The 18,087-nt window shown below is 44.3% G+C and overlaps 1 protein-coding gene across 2 annotated transcripts; it reads right to left on the bottom strand.

The window, feature by feature from the left end:
* Nucleotides 1-1,364: 1,364 nt before the first annotated feature.
* Nucleotides 1,365-14,659, bottom strand: ARRDC3 (arrestin domain containing 3). 2 transcript variants are annotated; one of them, XM_037373385.1, is made up of 8 exons: nucleotides 14,154-14,659; nucleotides 10,715-10,796; nucleotides 8,097-8,244; nucleotides 6,767-6,869; nucleotides 6,127-6,383; nucleotides 4,952-5,114; nucleotides 3,984-4,138; nucleotides 1,365-2,570 (listed from the first exon to the last, which is right to left on the bottom strand). In XM_037373385.1, the coding sequence occupies exons 1-8, from the start codon at nucleotides 14,431-14,433 to the stop codon at nucleotides 2,514-2,516; spliced, it is 1,245 nt and encodes a 414-aa protein (XP_037229282.1). In that variant the 5' UTR covers nucleotides 14,434-14,659; the 3' UTR covers nucleotides 1,365-2,513. The 2 variants fall into 2 exon arrangements, with proteins under 2 accessions (XP_037229282.1, XP_037229283.1); XM_037373386.1 differs by lacking the exon at nucleotides 3,984-4,138.
* Between the last annotated feature and the right edge of the window lie 3,428 nt (nucleotides 14,660-18,087).

Raw genomic sequence — 18,087 nt, forward strand, 5'->3', positions numbered from 1 at the left:
TTCCTAATTCAGATCAGAATTTTCTATCAAATACTGGGCTACAACTGTGAACCTCATGTTTTATAACGCTGAGAATTGACCAATAATTGTGGAAGAGTAATGACTCTGAACAAGTAACGACATAATTTAAACAGAGTGTCTTTATTTGATAACGTTATAGAATTTTTCACTGATCACAAAGGCTGTGATGCCATCTCAATTACTACGATATTGGTCAATCCTGCTCATAGGCAATTTTTCTACGTATTGTGGTAAGTACTTTTAATGCTACGTGTATCAGCAATTGTTCCCTAGTCTGTTAAAAGTAACAAAAAAAGGAAAAAAAAAGTAAAACCACCAAATGCCCTTTTATGCCAACGATCCCATCAGCTTTTAGAATTGTCTGGTTGGAGAGGGTAGAGGGAAGGGACATTCACAAAATTGGCCAAATAATGCAAGACATCACCCAATTTCCTTCTCCTCTGAGACCCTTGCTTGAAGCCCAAGCCTTTAACTGAATCACTTAAAACGCGACTCATTTGGATCACCCTGTTGTCATTTTTGAAACATGAAATTATCGTTCATGTTCTCATGAAGGCCACTTATGGAAAAGCCTATTTTGTCGCATTTATGAAGCCTTAAAACCAAGGCAGAGGTTTTTTAAGAATGAGCACCACCCAGAAACACCAGCCTGCCCTCTCTCCCGCTCCCTTCTGAGCTATTTTATTGCACAAGGAGATAGATACTTGATGGATTACATCTTGGTTTGTTTAAGAAGTCAACACCAGAAGCGTGTCCCTTTGTCAATGCTCTGTGTTACATGATTTTGGAAAGGGAAGTTGACTTTTGTTGTAAATCTCTAGCATGTTAAGTGCTGGTATTTGTGTTAGTACATCCAATGGCTCCATTGCACTCTTTTTCTTCCTTGGGGCACACTCAAGGGCAAGTGCTCTTTCCATGTAATTTCTTGTGTTCTGAGCGAGTATGTTGTAAAATGGGCTGCTCTGTTTTAAAGCTCTCGAGTATCACAGAAGATGCAATCATCAAAGCAACTGTAACTAACTCACATCTTAAGTACAGCTGGTAAACATTGATCTTGCCCAGTCTTAATTATACTTCTAGTCTTACTATTTTTACAGTATCATAAACCCTGAAGATAATACAAAGTGCACAAACTGAGCTCTTAGCATAGTCGACGCTTTTCCTGCAGTTTGAAATATACTTTCTACTAGAGACTCATTACATATAGAGTTTTTGGTGATAACTATATATAAAAATAAATGTATTTTCCCTTCCCATCCCTACTACTTGAGATATCGATCTGCCTATGAATCCTAGACAGTATATGACTATTTACTTTTAAAATTCTTTTTGAGGCTGAGCTGGTGTCTGCTGGTGCTTTCATTTGTGCCTTTTTTTTTTTCCTTTTTTTTTTTTTAAAGCTTCACAACTTTAGTTTAGTATCTTCTTTTGTAATGTAGAAAGAGAAATGGGAATGAGGGTGGGTTTTGAAACTTTTGTGTATGTCCCTATTCCAGATCCCCCTCTTGAATAAAGAACAAAAACAAGAACACAAACACAAAACAAAAAAGAACTAACTAAACAGTGCAATGTAACAAAACAAATAGCATTCCAACAGTTTGGCAAGTGATGAGTTCACCTGAGATTAAGTGATTTTTAGGCAGTCTGTAACAAAATGCTGCTTTGCGATAATAGTAGAAAGGCAACAAATTCTTAAAAGAAATCAAGAAGTTACACAATCTTGATGAAGTCTATTAGTTTCTTTCTACTAACTCTCCACCCCCCACCCCAGCCCCGCATCTGTTGCTTATCTACTACAGTAGGCTGCAAAACGTACAGCAAGAAGGATTGGCTTGAAGGCATTTGATGTTTGTAAATAAATCCACAACAGGATCCAAGCTGAAGAGGTGATACATGATCAGCCTACGAGGACAATTCTGAGCATGTGCATAATGCATGTAAAGTCCAGGCTACATTAAATTAAAAAAAAAAAAGAAAAGTCAGTGCATTTGTCAAAGTCTGTTGCTTTTTTTTTTTTTAATCAAAGCTTTATTTTGCTTTTTATTGTGCGGACTAAGAACAAATAGGGGGTAACAACAGTCCAGCATAAATGAGAAAAAGCTGTAGTGACACTGAACCGCACAACTTAAGCAACGAGCATGTGCAAATTTCCAAATCGTAAGAGGAAAACACCCCTCCTCTCTTACAATGTGGTTTAAGTGTTTTGACACACATGACTGTAGGTTAGTAAGGCTGCTCCTAGTATGTGCCAGTATTTAGGGGGGGAGGGGGGGCAGGATTAAAAAAAAAAGAAAAGCTCAGGTCTTCCAAGCATGTGGAGCAGTCCTACAATGTTACTGTAGGCTTCAAAGCATGATCACAGGTTGTTTTCATTTATTCACCATACACAAGAGCAAACCTTCCTCTGAAAGTGTCTCCGCTATGACGCCTTGACCTTCAACACAGCAGGTATGATTCAAAACCCAAGTCGAGTCAGCTTTTTATGAATTCCTTCAACGAGAGGGGCAAGACGGTCTGTCATCTGTGGGCTGCTCCGGGTTTGGATCAATCTAACCAAAAGAGAAAATAAACAAAAAAAACCAACCACACAAGACATTTTTAGTCAACTGTTATAAACAAACCAATCCAAACAGAACCCCACCAAAACTGACCAGTTTATGACAGTCATCATAACAAACTGCATTCCCAATCCAGTAACCAAAAAATCTCTAATCTATTAGACAAAACTTGAAGGAAAACTAGCAATGAAGTACAGTGGAAAATTTTGAACTACAGGTTGGTGGCAATTTAAGAGTAAGCACAAAGAACTAATTAAAAAAAAACTTTAAAACATCTGCTTTAGTAGCACAGAAATCTGTCAAATTTTTTACTGTATGCTAAAAAGACAACTCATCACTAAAAACGTAACTTTGCTTCAGGAAAAAAAGTTAAAAGTAGAATGATTTTTCATGGATAATTCACAAGTTATTAATCCTCAAGCGCCCTATAACATGTCTTCAAAGTGTGTTCCACACTTACCTCTTCCTTCTTTCTGCAAAGAGGTAAGGTGCGGAACACACTTTTTATTTTACTTCCTTTCTACAAAAAGAAGGGGGAAGCAACCTGCTAATGTAGGTCTCCAAAACTGGACAGTAAGAATAGTTTAAGTATGTGTTTTCATCAACATTCTTACCAGTCTTATACAACCATTTCTGAGGACAAAACCGGCTTCTTTCTAAATCTTTAAAAACCTAAACCAAAAAGGACTTGAGTTGTATTCTAGGGTTAAGCTACAAAACAGTCCTCACATAAGTCTCCAGGACACAAAACCCCTGCCCCAGCATATTAAATGTTTCAAGAGAAGAAAATTAAAAAAAAAAAAAAAGAAATCAACAGTGGGTAAATTCAGGTAAGATTTAGCCAAAAGCTACTTTTGTTCTATACCACCACACTTTTCCCTGAAAAATATCAACATGGAAAGCTTTTGAAGGTAGGGTACTGTTACTGAGCGGCTTTCACAGGACTAAAAATGCCGCCAGAGACGGAGAGCTATGTATTTACAGAAAACTATGTCAGAAAGAATACCTTCGTAACTTCTCTACATAAAACTTCTGAAAGCACTACGTACAGAGAAACAAAAATGTGCAGTTTTAGAAAAAAGTAGAGCTGAAAAACATGAGCATGTTGTGCATTTATAGACCCAAAATATTGGCATTAACCAACAACATGCAAGGTTTTAATGAAGGTGCTAAGAATGTACACAACCGTCTGGAAATGTTATAAAGCATTAGAACTGTGAGGAATCCTGGCAAGTCTGGATGCAATTCACCTGCACTTTGCCAAAACCAAGACGTGTTATCCCATTCACCATTTCAACAGTTTCTCCTGATTTTAGGAAGGAGAAACAGCTTCCTACATTTATTCCACAGACAGAATTCAGAAGAACAGTGGATTAATCATCATATTCTGTCTGAGGTACCTACTTCTGAATAGAGGGGTGGAGGCAGATAACGGAACTCCTGGATGTATGCGAACAATGGTCCCGGAAGCGCTCTCTCAAAATCATCACAAGCACCTACGGGTGCAAGGCTGGACTGCCTTTGCTCCTCTGTGACCACTTCTGCATAGCTAGGAGGTGCTGCAGGGAAAAGGCACACGCAGTTCGAACAAGCAGCTCTTACGCATGTCAAAATACGTAACATGATAAATATCAAACTTTCACAATTGTAAAATGCACCAGAGCAGGTAGAAGGTGACTAGTCATTTACCTAACAGATGCTGAACATAAAAGAGAGGGTTAGGCTGGTCAGTTTTAAGATTATGCTCACAACAAAGAGCAGACTGACCGCTGCTTATGGTGGCTTAATCACCCCCTTAAAATGTAAGGCATACTCAAGAATACTGAACTTCCGTACAAGTCGGAATGACAGGACTTTGCACTCATCTGGACTCCACAAATTTGTCTGGGATTTACACATAAAAATGGACATTTATTCAGTACGTGAAAGCAGAGGAGAGGAGATAATTTCTCCTTTGTTAAGGGAGACTTCCCATTGTAATGAATTACATTACCTTTTCCACAAAGCCTTGGCTACCAAGGCTGGTAAAGGACACCATGAACTGGTATTTTGACAGGTTACAATGCCTTATAACCAAGTATGCAACTGGGGTACTAGAGGTACAAGTAATTCTGCATAATGGCATCCTACACTTTCACTTGTGCCAGCTTCCCAGCAGCTGGATTTCGTTGCTTATCCTTGACAGATGGTGGCAGAGGCAACTCTTGCTCTTCTAGAGGACAAGCAGGTGGCAAGGAAACATCCACAAGGGATTTCCTGTGGGCTTTATGACAAAGAATGCAATTTTGCTCTATCTGCATGACAGCAACAGATAATGCAGACAAAAATCAGGACAGGCTCACCAGTTGATTGGGATTTATATGTCAAGTTACCTTCTGGTCTTTCAGGCAGTGTCAGACCAAGCCAATTCATGTTCATGCTACACTGGCTGCTCACACTTGATGTTCTGCTACCAAATGGGTGAAGAGGAATGGTACCAATGACCAGTGGCAAGTTAAGGAATAAATCCATGGCGCCTGGAATATCAACATATACCTGAAGAACATGAACAACAGAAGAGGTGTATGATTAAAATGTACATTTGTACAACCACTTCATCATTATTGCACTAAGTGTCCTGGTTTCAGCTGGGATAGTTAATTTCCTTCTTAGTAGCAGATACAGTGCTATGTTCTGGATTCAGTGCAAGAGTAGTGTTGGCAACGCTGATGTTTTACCTCTTGCTCGGTAGTGCTTACTCAAAATCAAGGACTTTCCAAGTTTCCCATGCTGTGCCAGGGAGCAGGTGGCACAAGGACTCAGGGCTGCAGGGGGAACAGAGCCAGGACAGCTGGCCTGAACTAGCCAAAGGGTATTGCATACCCTAGAACGTCCTTGCTCAGTACACAAAACTGTGGGGTTGGCTGGGGCCAACCAATAGCTGGCTGGGCTGGGCATCAGTCAAGTGGGTGGCAAGCAACCGTGCATTACTTGGTTTTTTTTCCCCTTTGGGTTTTATTCCTCCCTCTTTCTCTCTCCTTTCCGTTACAATTGCTATTCTTACTGTATTTTATTTTTTCAATTATGAAATTGTTCCTATCTCAACCCATTACTTCTACCTTTTTCCTGGTTCTCCTCCCCATCCTGTTGGCAGGGGGTGCAAGGACTGAAGGAGTGGCTACATGGTAGGTACTTAGCTCCCAGCTGGGATTAAACCACAACGGTTAACTTCTCTGTCCATGGAATTTTCTACAATTTCTTATTGTCTGTTTTGGGTCCAGTGCCCCCAGAGAGAAAAAGGGCTCCCTGAGCCAAAAGCAGCTTGGGATTCTTAATACAAGCCCTTGCACAGAAAAGTCACCCTACTCATGACACATTTGCTTTGCTGGCACACCGCAAGTGTTTTTTTTAACATGCATAATTTAAACTGAATTTATTTACCGAATTCCTGTCAGGACACCAATACTAGGATACCTATTTTTTAACGAGCAATCACAGAATGCTTTGTTAGAAATTTGCAAGCAATGATGGAAATTCATGCTCTAGTGAAACAGACCACCCAACACACCATCAATGAATACTCCACACGGATTATACTACAGTCGAGGATTGAAGGGGAAACAGGTGGGATTTTCAGCTGTTTGCCATTCCAAGTTTCTGTTTTGCCAGATGACACTGATTCCCCACGCAGGTTGGCCACAAGCTGTTTGACTTCCTTCATTTTCCCTTTGGCGTAAAATGCCTGTGTTTGGTAAATGGCTGCCTTTGGCACCACCACACGGGAAGAGCAGTTCTCAATCTCAGCGAAGATCTGAATTGATTCACCTGAAACAGCAGAATTTCATGTTCTCTCTGTATCTACAAGGCAGCTTAAACAAATCCTGACATTCTGTGTATTGCTATAATGCACTGGCAGTGCTCTACCTTGAAAAACATCCACTGATGCTAATAGGAATAGGATCACCACAAGCTAATCTAAAAGAAAAAGTCACAGGTCTAGTAGAAGATGTCCTTCAACAGTCTGAAGACACAGCTAGCATTAGTTAACAACATTAGTCAAGGCTAAGAAAGTATCGGGAAGACTGCTGAATGCAAACTGAGGTGGCAAGAATAGTTTGAACAGTTCATTTATACAAAAGCAGTCAAGTACAAACTGTCATTTTAGAAGGGAAGGAAAAACATTTCCTATAATTACTTCTGTTACGTACCTGGGGTGTAGCCCTTCCTTGCAATTTTGGCACTTAAGGATATTGGGCCTGAGGTACAAAACCAACAACAGAGAGTCTTTTCTTTTGTGCCTGCTTGGGGTGACTGCAAAAAAGAACAACAATGTTGTTTAATTAAGAGTTCCATGAATTTCTTCATCTATTCCATCAACACAAAAATATTTTCAGATTACATATTTTGACAAACATAGCTAGTTCTATTTAGAGGAAAAAACTTGAAGCAACTTAAATTGCACTATGCAGACAGAAGGTTTATTTTAATTCCATTACTCATTAACACTGCTTTTTCTGCTACAGTTCATACTACAGTCCCACTTTAAAACAGTTTTTAGACATGAATACTGTATAACTTAAAAAGAAGGCCTTATAGCCTACATGTCAGCACACTGCTGGTAAAGCTCTTCCTGTATCAGTAAACTAGAACATCTTTGCAGTACACTATTTCAGAAACAATAACTAAGCCAATGAACTGTAACCTTGACTCCTGCCATTTCCTCTGTTTCAGAATGATCCCGTTTCATCTACATTAAACAGATTTTATTTTACATGGCATCGGGATTTAGGACATGATCCAAAGCCCATTAAACTCAAATGGGAGTCCTTTGATTTTAATGGATTTGCACAAGGCCAACATCCCTTTGCAAGTCTGATTTTTCACCCATACACAACAAGAAACCTATTTCAATGGACTTTAGAGTTTGGTTTTTCTCCCCCTCCGTAGTTCAGAATTTGAGGAAGAAGAGAAAAAATAGAAAAGGAATTTTAGGCCAGATTGAAATAAAATCATCATTGAAAGCAGTTGTGATACTGAAACTATTTTAATGAAATGACATTTCATAAAAAGATTATACAGAATTGCGATAATTTCTCCCCATTGGCAGAAAACTATCCATATGGAAATTATCAACTATGCACACCAGTAAGTTTTTTACTTTGCATTTCTAAGTTAGCAGGCTCAAACTAGAATATTCTTTCAAGTTTCACCATTCCTTCCACAGATTATTTAAAATCGAAGAGGAACAGTTATCCAAATTTTCCTTCTTAGTGACATTTTACAATTTAGTATTACCAATTTAATTTGACAAAGCCATTTTACGACCTTAAAAAGGTGAAGCAACTCTGAGTACACGGAAATGTTAACTTTCAAAATACCAGTAGTTACAGAGCTGCTGAACTGATGTAATGCTTAGATCAGCTGTAACTAAACCAGTGAATAAAGATTAGGTAAAATTAGATGTGAATATTGTTTCAGTTATTATACTTGTTATTTTTATGCCAGAAACAAAGAATGAGTAATTCTGTCAATTCTTACCAGTAATGAAGGAGTGTTGATATCTATATGTTCAAAGACTGTAAATTCCTTCTTTAATTTTACTGGTAGAAACCAAGGCCTATGCAATTCGGCTTTCACCCAATAGCGCACACTGCCATGTCTGCCTTCGAATGAGGTAGCAAGTGGTCTGTGCAGGACACAAAGGTCAAAATTGAGTAAAGTCTTTGTCTAATAATGATACAATTGATCAGATCAGGGATTAGTATGTAGAATTGCATTTTAATGCAATGTAGTACTTAATGCAGTGTAACTTATATTTGCAAAGTTCTGGTATCTCAGAAAAATCCAAGATTAAAGATGGGAGAAAAAATCATCTCCAATTATCCTGCTGTGGTTTTGCACAGATTTTAAGAATCCATTAAAGAATTGTACTAGAAAATGCCAGGAGTACACATTTCCTTTAAACTTAAGAGGCCACTTTCATATCTATAGTAAAGCATGCCCTTTTAAGGCCACATTATGACTACCAGCCTAAAATTAGCATTAGTGCCGAACAACTACTGCTTTGAATATTGTATTTTGTTGATGATTGTCTATTGTTTACTTGGCTGGTATCTCAGTGTCATTTAATTTTAGCTGCAATTCAGCACTTTTGTAGTTTCTTTCATGTTATGCAGGGTAAGTATTTCAGAGTTCTGGAGAGAGGCTATTCTGAGTACCTTCTGAATTTCCTCTACCCTAATGAGACCAGCTTAAAATATTTACATACAGATGTACATACACGGATGTACGTAAACATGTATATATACATGCAGTTACTATGACTATTCTGCTCTAAAATTTGACAGATGAAGTAAGTTTAAGTTCTTTTTGGGAAGTGGAAGAAAAATGGTGTGGAAAAGATCTCCAGACCTTTCAGCATCACCTGTTTTCCCCTGTAACATCATAAAATCTAATACTGAGATCTTTATATTCCAGTTAATTCCAATTATCAGTAGTTTCCCGTAAGCTTGTTCGTATTTTTAGGCAAGTTTTTTTTCTTATTTTACTATGTTCTGAATACACTGTTAATAAATAAATTAAAAACAAATCATTTGCAAAGCTTCCGTATCTTCCATAGGGAATACTAGCCATGCCAGTTACTAGACTCATTCTTTCAAGTTATAGGTTTGAAAGGATTTTCTAATCCATCTTCAATGTTTCATCCAGCCCCATATTTCTTGAAGGGCAAAAATCAGTCAAGGCCAGTGTGTATCTTCTTTCTTTTCACTGCTGCTCTGTAGCTTAGGTAAATTTTGGAAGTATTCTATGGACACAAAGTAACAAGTAAGTACACAGCATCAAACTTCAGGTTTTCAAAACCAAAACCAGCCCCGTTTTTTTTTAACTCCAGTGTTACCAACAGCTGGTTTCACAGTTATCCCTTCAGGTTACAAAGAACCTGTGCTTTGACCAATGCTTGAGATACTTTGCTGGCTATGTTTCACTTCAAACTAAGCTTTCCATCTTCATGTATAGAAATGTTTTTGGTTTTTTGTATTTAGGTGCTCCTTCCCACTCAAGGGAAGATCAGCATGACCTTTTTCTCTTTTTGTAGTTGAGATGTTCAGAATGCTAAATCAACTTTGGAAGTCTCCACATACACAGGTCTTCTCCATTATTCCAGTAAGATTTATTGTTCAAAGTCCTGTGCTGTTCACTTTGAAACTGACCTGTTAAAGCATTTATCATTTGCAGGTTCTGCTAAAACCAGCACCTCTAACAAACAGATTGTTTATTAGCTTTTATTGCTAGGTTTTGAGCTATTTCACATAACTGACTGCTAATTTGTTCAACCATAATGACTTCACTGCCTTTTTTTACAGCAAAAGGCTCCTTCCAACCATGTTGAGACTCTCTCTGTTCCCATGTATTTAGTTTTACACATTGAGTTCCCAGTACTGAAGTTGCCTAAAAATACAAGTTACAGTAAATCTTCCATTCACAATGTCTAGATTACACATTTCAGACTTAAAAGGGTGTATGTGGGAACAATCTTTAACTTCTGCTCTCACTCATGCTTCACCTTTGCTTTTTGAGACAAGTGGGATTAAGCATGGGCATTTTTCTTGCTTCATCCACCCACCCTTTCTGCATAAAGACCAGCCTGGGTACATACATCCTATTTAAATGAGAACAACTTCCTCTTCTGTTCAAACGTAGTTAAGCTTGCCACATCAGCTCCAGACTGAGCCCAAACAATTCAGCTGTCATGTCATCTCTAGTTCTGCTGGTCTGCATGGCTCCAGTAAACTGTTTAGTTGGGTTAGAAGGTACCCCAGCCACTCTGCAGTACTCCAGTGACTGTCTGAATTCATCTCCCTCCTCTTGGGAAGGGGTAATATTATTGGGAGACTTGGTAAGTCTGTAGGACTTGGTCAAAAGAAAGTGAGCAACTGGGTAGCAATGAGCTCCCATTCTGTGGAAATTTTTTAAAAAAATAAGCAAGTGTGTTATCAGGTTAAAAGCAACCTCTTTAGTTTAATGAGATTATGTCCTCCATTGCATGTCAGAGCACAATTCCTACTACCATTGAAAAGGTTTCCCCTCCACCCACACCAGGAGTTTTGTTCAGGCAGGTGGCCAGCAGGGCCTGAGGACTGTGTGTGGACACTTACGTCTGTGGAAGCTCAAAGCTGAATGCATATTCATGCCTTCCCGAATGGATGGTGTGAAGGCCTTCTTCTGAATTGTCATCATCTAAGAGGGGAAAAATGAACCACAAAGTTAAGTTATTCTACCTGCACATGTTTTATACATTACCTGGGCTTCTCTTCTAGAATAAATTGCATTTACACACTCATTGCAGCACATGAGAAGTTAGTGTCCAAGAAACAAGGGTCCCCAATCCATTCACATTAACTGCCCAGTGCAGGGACAAATCTTACCTATAGCAGGTTAGGCAAGATTGCCAGGTTCACCTTACAGAGAAGCAGAGGTTAATTTGCTTTAATTTATAACCCCGCTTCTGAACACTGACACAGTTTTGCAACTGCTGCCATTTCAAGGCCTGCCTGCAAAATCTGTAATGGAAATCATGCTTTCCACTGCAATTCTTAGTTAAAATGAAACAGAGGTGGCTCTGTTAACAGCATTAAATGATCTGCATCAAGTCTGCTGTGTAAGATTAAATTTAGTAATTCAGCTTCCTTTTATCTCCTGCCTGGCAACAGTGTCCAGAAATTAATCACCAAAAACAGAAGTGGGAGGAAAAAAAAAAGTAAAAAAAAGTGTACAAGCACCACCTGGAAAGTACCAGACAAATTCAGGGCACAGAAAATGGCAAGATGCCCGATTTTAACACTGTCTAGAGCTGAACTTTTTAGTTTGTGATAGGTTAACTTGGTCTTGGCATGGGCAGCGAGACCCAGGTATTTGCTGGTTCCACCGAGAAAGCAGACCTTCATTTATGGCCATGGTTTCTTGTACACATTTAAAGGCTGCAGCAGATTTGGAGTTTATTCTGAGGTAATTACTATATAACCTGAAAAACGCTGACTCCACCAAAATACAAAGTTGGGAGGAAATATAACTGAGCACCTCGCACAAAGGGCTGGAATAACAGAAGGGGGATACAGCCAGGCGACGTGAAAGGCAACCGCTTATATTTAATGGTCTGAAGCGTTAATGGAGGCAGCGCAGGAGGGTTTTAAGTTCCCATTGTCCTACAGAACCGCCGACCTTCCCTTCCCACAGCGCATCGCCAACACCAAAAAAACCATCAAAACCGAAAAATAACCCCCAAGAGAAGCCCCCCCCCCCAGCAAAGCCGCCGACACGGACGCACCTTGGGCGCGCAGTGTCACGAAACCACATCAGGGGAACGCGCCCTGAGACAACGTGTGTCTAAGCGTGAGGGTGCTGGGGTTCTGAATTTTTTATTTTTTTTTTAGGGGGTGGGGGGCCGGGGGCAGCGCTGCTGCCGGCTGTGCCACCGCTCCCCAGCACGGCGCTCTCCCCCCCACAGGAGCCCCCGTCCTGCCCCCCGCCCGTTCCTGCCAGCTCAGCAGTCCCGCCGAGCCCGGCCGCGGCGGAGCTGTGGTAAACAAGTGCTGAGCTGTCAATCAGGGGCCAGGCTGGAGCAGGAGCCGACCGGCCTAAACCGGCGTGAGCGGATCCCCAGCCAGCCGCTCATATACATACGGTATACGTTACACCCGCCGCATTCGCTCACCAGCCCCGCTCCCCGCCGGCTTGGGGAGGGAGGGAGGGAGGGCGGGGCGCCGCCCGCCCCTCGCCTTCCGCTCTCCGCCGAGACCCCCCGAGAGGGGACCGGCACCGGGGAGGGGGCGATGGGGACGTGACTGGCCGCAGCGCGTCCCGCCGCCCGCCCGCCCTCCCTCAGAGCGCGGCGCCCCCAGCCCCCCAGCCGGTGCCAGCTCCCTCCCCGCCCCGGGGGGCTGCCGGCGCACGCCGGCTGAGGGCTGGGGAACCTGCTCCCTCACCCCCGCGGCCAGCGCCCCGCCAATCAGCTGCTGGCATCGCCCTAGCAACAGGCCAACAAACGCCGGCCGGCCAATCAGGGGGCGGCCGGGGGGCGCGGCCAGGGCGGCCAGCTCTGGGGAGCGGCGCCCAAGGCAATCACTGAAACTCGGCCGCGGGCGCCGGCAGCGGCTGGGCGGCGGAGCCCCCCCCTCACCACACCACCCCCACTCGTGGGGGGGTGCCCCGCCCCCGCCGGCTCGTGTCGTGCGTGCCCGCACGCTTCTGTCACCCTCGACCCGGAGGTGCGTGAAGTTTCGGTGGGCGAGCGGCCCCCGAGGCGTAAGGCGGGCCCGAGCCACCTCGCTAGTGCGCCCGCCGTGCGTGAGGCGCGGGTGAAGAAAAAGCCCAAACCCCAGCTCCTATAAAGCGTTCACTTCAGAAACGCTTGGTAATGGGGCTCGGTGCGCCTGCAGCCGGAGTTATTCCAAAATTAATTTATTTTTTCCTCAAAAGAAAGGGGAAATATCCCATCCCTGCAGTAAATGCTACGTGTTTTGTTTTTTTTTTAAGAGAGGAGGGAAAAAAAAGGGCAAGGAAGCAGCACCGAAATTACATAACCGGTTTTTAACATTATTTTCTTGTGCTAGGGAATTAAGTCATCGCCACCACCTGACGCGTGCGGCCAATCTGCGCAGAGCAGCCTCCCCCCCCCCTCCCCGCCCCGGTCCCAAACAGGATTGAACCGCTTCGAACAAAGGCTGCGAACTTCGAAAAAAAACACACCCCGGGCCCCGGCGCTCTCAGCCGGGCGGCAAGGGGGGCTGCCGGGTCGGGGGGGGCACCCCGTGGCGTGGGGACCCCCCCAAACCCCACCGCTGACAGGACCCGGGGAGCGGGAGGTCCTCTGCTCCCCAGTTTTGGAAGGGATGCTCCCATTACGCAACCCCCCCTCCCCTTGGTTCCTCCATCAGGAATTTTCGGCCACATCTTGACACCGGGGTGTCCATCTGTCCCCCGCCTCCAACATCCCTCGAGGGGTGGGACGAGGGAAATTAAAAGGATTTACGGCGAGGGGGTAAAGAAAAAAAATCAAATTGCACGTGGGGTGGTGATAGCGTATGTCAAAAAGCACGGCCAATCTTTTCGCTACCAGTAACAAGCTATCTTTAAAAACAGAAAAACGGGACACATGGGATTATCGGCCCGGTAAAGCAGAACCCCGATGTGCCAAAAACTCTTGTTTCGCTTTCATTGTATTTTGGGATTTCTTAGGATGCTGAATGAAGTCGTTTACTGCCCATCCGGCTTGGATTTTACAGCTTATTTTCCCCACCGAGGGGCAAATCATTCTCCCATCACTAAGCTTAAAAAAGCCCCAACCAACCAAAACACAAGCGGTAGCGCATTTCGGAAAAAAAGTGTTAATGGCTGTATTGAAGGGCAGGTAGTTCTACAAAGTCCTGCTTGCAGGCGCTGTGCAGATGCATCTCCCCCAGCTCCAGCACCGGGTCCACCACCCCGGCGCGTCCTGCCGCTCTCCTACCGCCCCCAACCGCGGCCGCAGGGACGGGGAGGATAGACCCAAGGCGCTGCCGAACGCCCCCCCCCCCCCAGTGGGGAGCAACCCCTCACCTCTCTCGTGGCCGATCAGGATGTCCTTGTGGTTGAAATACTCCACTTCTTCCGTGTAGTTCTGGGTATAGGCAGTGTTGGATCCAGCATTCCTCGATTCAGTCCAACGCACTTTGGCGTGTCCCCTCGCGTGAATTTTAAGAGATTTCACTCTAATTTCCCCAGTTACTTCTAATCTGACCCTTCCTGAGACTGTGTCCCCGCTAGAGTAGACGGGGACATTGCTGTCATTCAGACAGTCAAAGCTTATTGTCAAACTCTTCACCTTCCCCAGCACCATTTTTTTTTTTTGTTAATAGCAAAGTGTAAAAAAATATACTGTAAGAAAAAAAAAAAACCTAAAGGGAAGGGAAAACAAAACAAAAAAACAAAAAATATCCCCGAAGGCCCCCAGGCGAAGGGCGACCGTGGCGGCACGTACCCTACTGCCCGCTCATAGGGACGGTGCAGAGCCCCGGCCCGGCCCGGGCGGCGCTGAAGCCGGCTGGGCGCTCCCCACAAAGGCGCTGCCGGGGCCGCCGCGGGCCCCGCCTTATAAGCCGTGTCACAAACAAGCGGCACCACGCATGCTCCGCCCCGGCCCCGCCCCCCGCCGGCCCCGCCCCCCGCCGCTCTCCGGCGGGGCAGCGCCGTGCGCCGCGCCGCGCGGAGCTGGGAGGGTGGCGGCGGCGGGAGCACCCTGCTGGGCTCCGCGGGCGCCGCGCCGCGCTTGCCCACTGTCTGTGTTTATTTTCCTCTGCTGTGTGTTTTTTTAAAAATACATATGTGTATTATTTGTGTTCTTCCCCCCCACCCCTGCCGTCGGGCGGGTAAACGCGCTCCACTCACCAGCCTCTGCCTTGTGGGTTGCCATGTCTTTCCCCAGTGACACCGCTTGTTCCAGCGAGAGGATGCGGTGGGCGGCGGTGGGCACCTTTCCCGCAGCCCCCCGTGCCTCGGCGGCCCGCACCGGGGGCCCGCGCTGGGCTCGGCCCGGCAGCCGGGTGGCAGAAGCTGCCCCTGCAGTCGCTGCTGTCGGCACGGACCGGCCCGCTCCCTCTTGACCTGACACCTGGTGTAAGTTCTGCTCCTTTTCTAACCACCGAAAATGTTCGGCCCTGCTGTGCGGATGTGCTAGGACTTTCTATGTTTTTGCACCATCTTGTGGTAAGCCTTCATACTCCTGTAGATCGTGGGCTGATCACAGAATCATTCAGGTTGCAGAAGACCTTGGGGATCATCAAGTCCAACCGTGAAAAGATACCTTGCAAGAGAAGCCACAGGTCCTCTCCTAATGCTTTTCCTGCTACCCCCGTGTCTTTAGATGCAGCTGCTCTCATGCATATGTTTATTTGCGTCTTCTCCTCCTTTTTGACAATTTGGAAGTTAATCATGCCCTCTGCGAGTTGTCAAGGCCATGACTCTGGTCCACTGTTGCTGTAGGACATGTGCAAGCCGGCAGCTGGGCAGCATGGCGCTTCCATCCGCAGAGCTCAGACCACCGCTCCTGTCCTAGGCCTGGGCTGGTTGCCACTGTCCACCTTTCCCAGGGCAGAACTGCACAGGTGATGAAGAACACAGCAGCTGCCTTTTCTGCAAAGCTGAAGACCCAGATCTGGCTACCCCAGTGGATATTCGGGTGGAATTCTTTTGCACCTACATAGATAGGGGACTTTCCTATATAACTGGAGTCCAGTGCATGCTCCTTTGTTTTCTGATAGGTGTGATGCATTTTGTGTACTGATTGGATTTGCCTGTTCCAGGCTTGTTGGAAAAGGATAGGATACTTTGCTCATCAGCTGAAAACCCTCCCTTGTACATCATCTGCAGACCTTGTAGCCTTAACTTGCCTCCACTCTCACTAGGTTTCCTGCCTTTAGCCGGTCATTTTGTGGACACACAACTTGAGAACACCACAGCTACTGCTGCTGCTGGGGTGTGGGATGTGCACCAAGCATTTCGTGTGAGTGGGCGGTTCAGGAAGGTCACACCATTTGTGAGCTTGCAGGTCATCTTGTAGGACTTTATGTTTTGCCAGTTTGCAGACAGTTCTGACCATGTGTCATCCTGAGCAGCAGACAATTCTTTCCTGTTCCTGGATTGCTGTCTGGAGGAAAATGAGGTGTATGGTAGCTCTGCTTTTTAAGGCATACCGGATATGTTGAGGGCACCACCAATAAATCTCATTTTTACTTCAACAGTGAGACAGCTGCAGTTTGGAGCAAGTTTTGAGGGCTGGTTAAGCCCTCTTTGATGTTTTCCTGAACCCATAGATCTGAATCGGTTGAAACTGGTGGGTCCTTTGAATATCCATGCACTGCAAAATCCCACAATCTTTGAAGGTCTCTAATTTCTATATGTGGCTATGCTGTTCTGAGTTAATTACAACATATCCTGAGCAATCAGATGTGCGGATTTACATGAAAGTTGAACCAGTTTTCGAGACTAATTTTAACTTCCTGTTGAAGCCTGGTGAAATAAAGAGCAGCAATTTCACATGCACCCAAAGCAGCTGAGCTGAGATCTATTCTTGTTTGAAATAATGACCTTCTTTTTCCTAGAGCCCTGGTCAGGAAACTTTCCTGTTTAGTTTTAATTCATCCCTATTAGCTCTTCCCTAAAACCTGAGTCTTCTTCCTGCAGCCCTTCACCTCCATGTCCTTTGGGTAAGGATGATGGACTGGCAGCAGCATGTCCCGTGTTGCATCCTGTCGGTTATCATGGACACAGCTCTAAACTCCCAAAGAATGAGATTTTATTATGAACCCAGCAGTATTTGGTATGTTGAAGTCTCAGATTCAGGAGAGGTATGAAGCTTATCTCTAGCAGACACTTTAGACTTTATGAGTTCAGAAAAGGGCTTTGCGTTCACCAGAACAGCCCAGAAATCGGCACACAAATGAAATAATCAATATGTTGGTCTCTTGTATTGTGTGTATATATATATACACACACATACACACACGCACACATGTGCACACACACATGTATATAAACACTTCCCTTTAAATGCCCCTTTTGCTCACTTAGGCTTGCTCCCCTGCCTGATCTTACCCACTCGCCCATCTCCTCTCCCTGCCCACGTTTCCTCAGTGGGAGCAATTCAGCCTGGGTGGGTGCCCAATGCTCAGCCCTTATCCCTGCTAGCCCACTCTCCTCCTCCTCTTCCATGGGTCGTCCTGACTTTTCTGAGCCTGTTTCCCACCAGAAGTACCACCTGCACTTTCTTCTGGTCTCATGCTGGCTTGTTTCCAACCACCTTCTAGATCACTGCAGCAGTGTATGTAGTCATATGTAATTTAAAACGGGAGCACTGAATAGGCTGACACAACTCGGCTAAGCCTGGGTTACAAATGACAAACTCTGGAACCACAGTTCTGCAGAATGATGTTGTATGGGCATGTATTCATGCGTTTCCCACATCCTGCTGAAAGTCTCGCATACATTCAGTCTCTCCAGCTTTTCTTTTTAATACTTGTAGTACCCGTTTTATTTTCGTCCTCATAATTTGTATATTTCGTGCCATCTTGTGGCAAGTGCAGTGAACTGCCTGCGCTGCCTTTTACCGGGCTTCAGCCGGCACATTCCCACAAACCCGGCATGCATCTGTGAACCTTTGTATCAATATCAAGTATCTTTTAAAAACCTGAATTCTGCATTCATTTAGGTGGAGAACACGCTATGTAGTGTAACTGAAAGAGTTATTTAGCAGTCATTTTCAAATCCTCAGTTAACTGGAAAGATCTGTTAATTTTCAGGAGTTGTTTTAATTTTTTTCAAATGAACTGTCCTTTCGTTAAATATTAAAAGTTAGATCCTGAAACAGGATTTTGAAAACTGAATGCAAAGATGGTCAAGTACCATCTTAGATGAACAATAGGCAGTGAAGGCTTGGAAAAGCTGGGAAACATCCAAGGACCCTTATTGCTAACATGACGGATGTACTAATTGCTAA

This window comes from Falco rusticolus, chromosome Z (assembly GCF_015220075.1).
Source record: "Falco rusticolus isolate bFalRus1 chromosome Z, bFalRus1.pri, whole genome shotgun sequence".
NCBI lineage: Eukaryota > Metazoa > Chordata > Aves > Falconiformes > Falconidae > Falco > Falco rusticolus.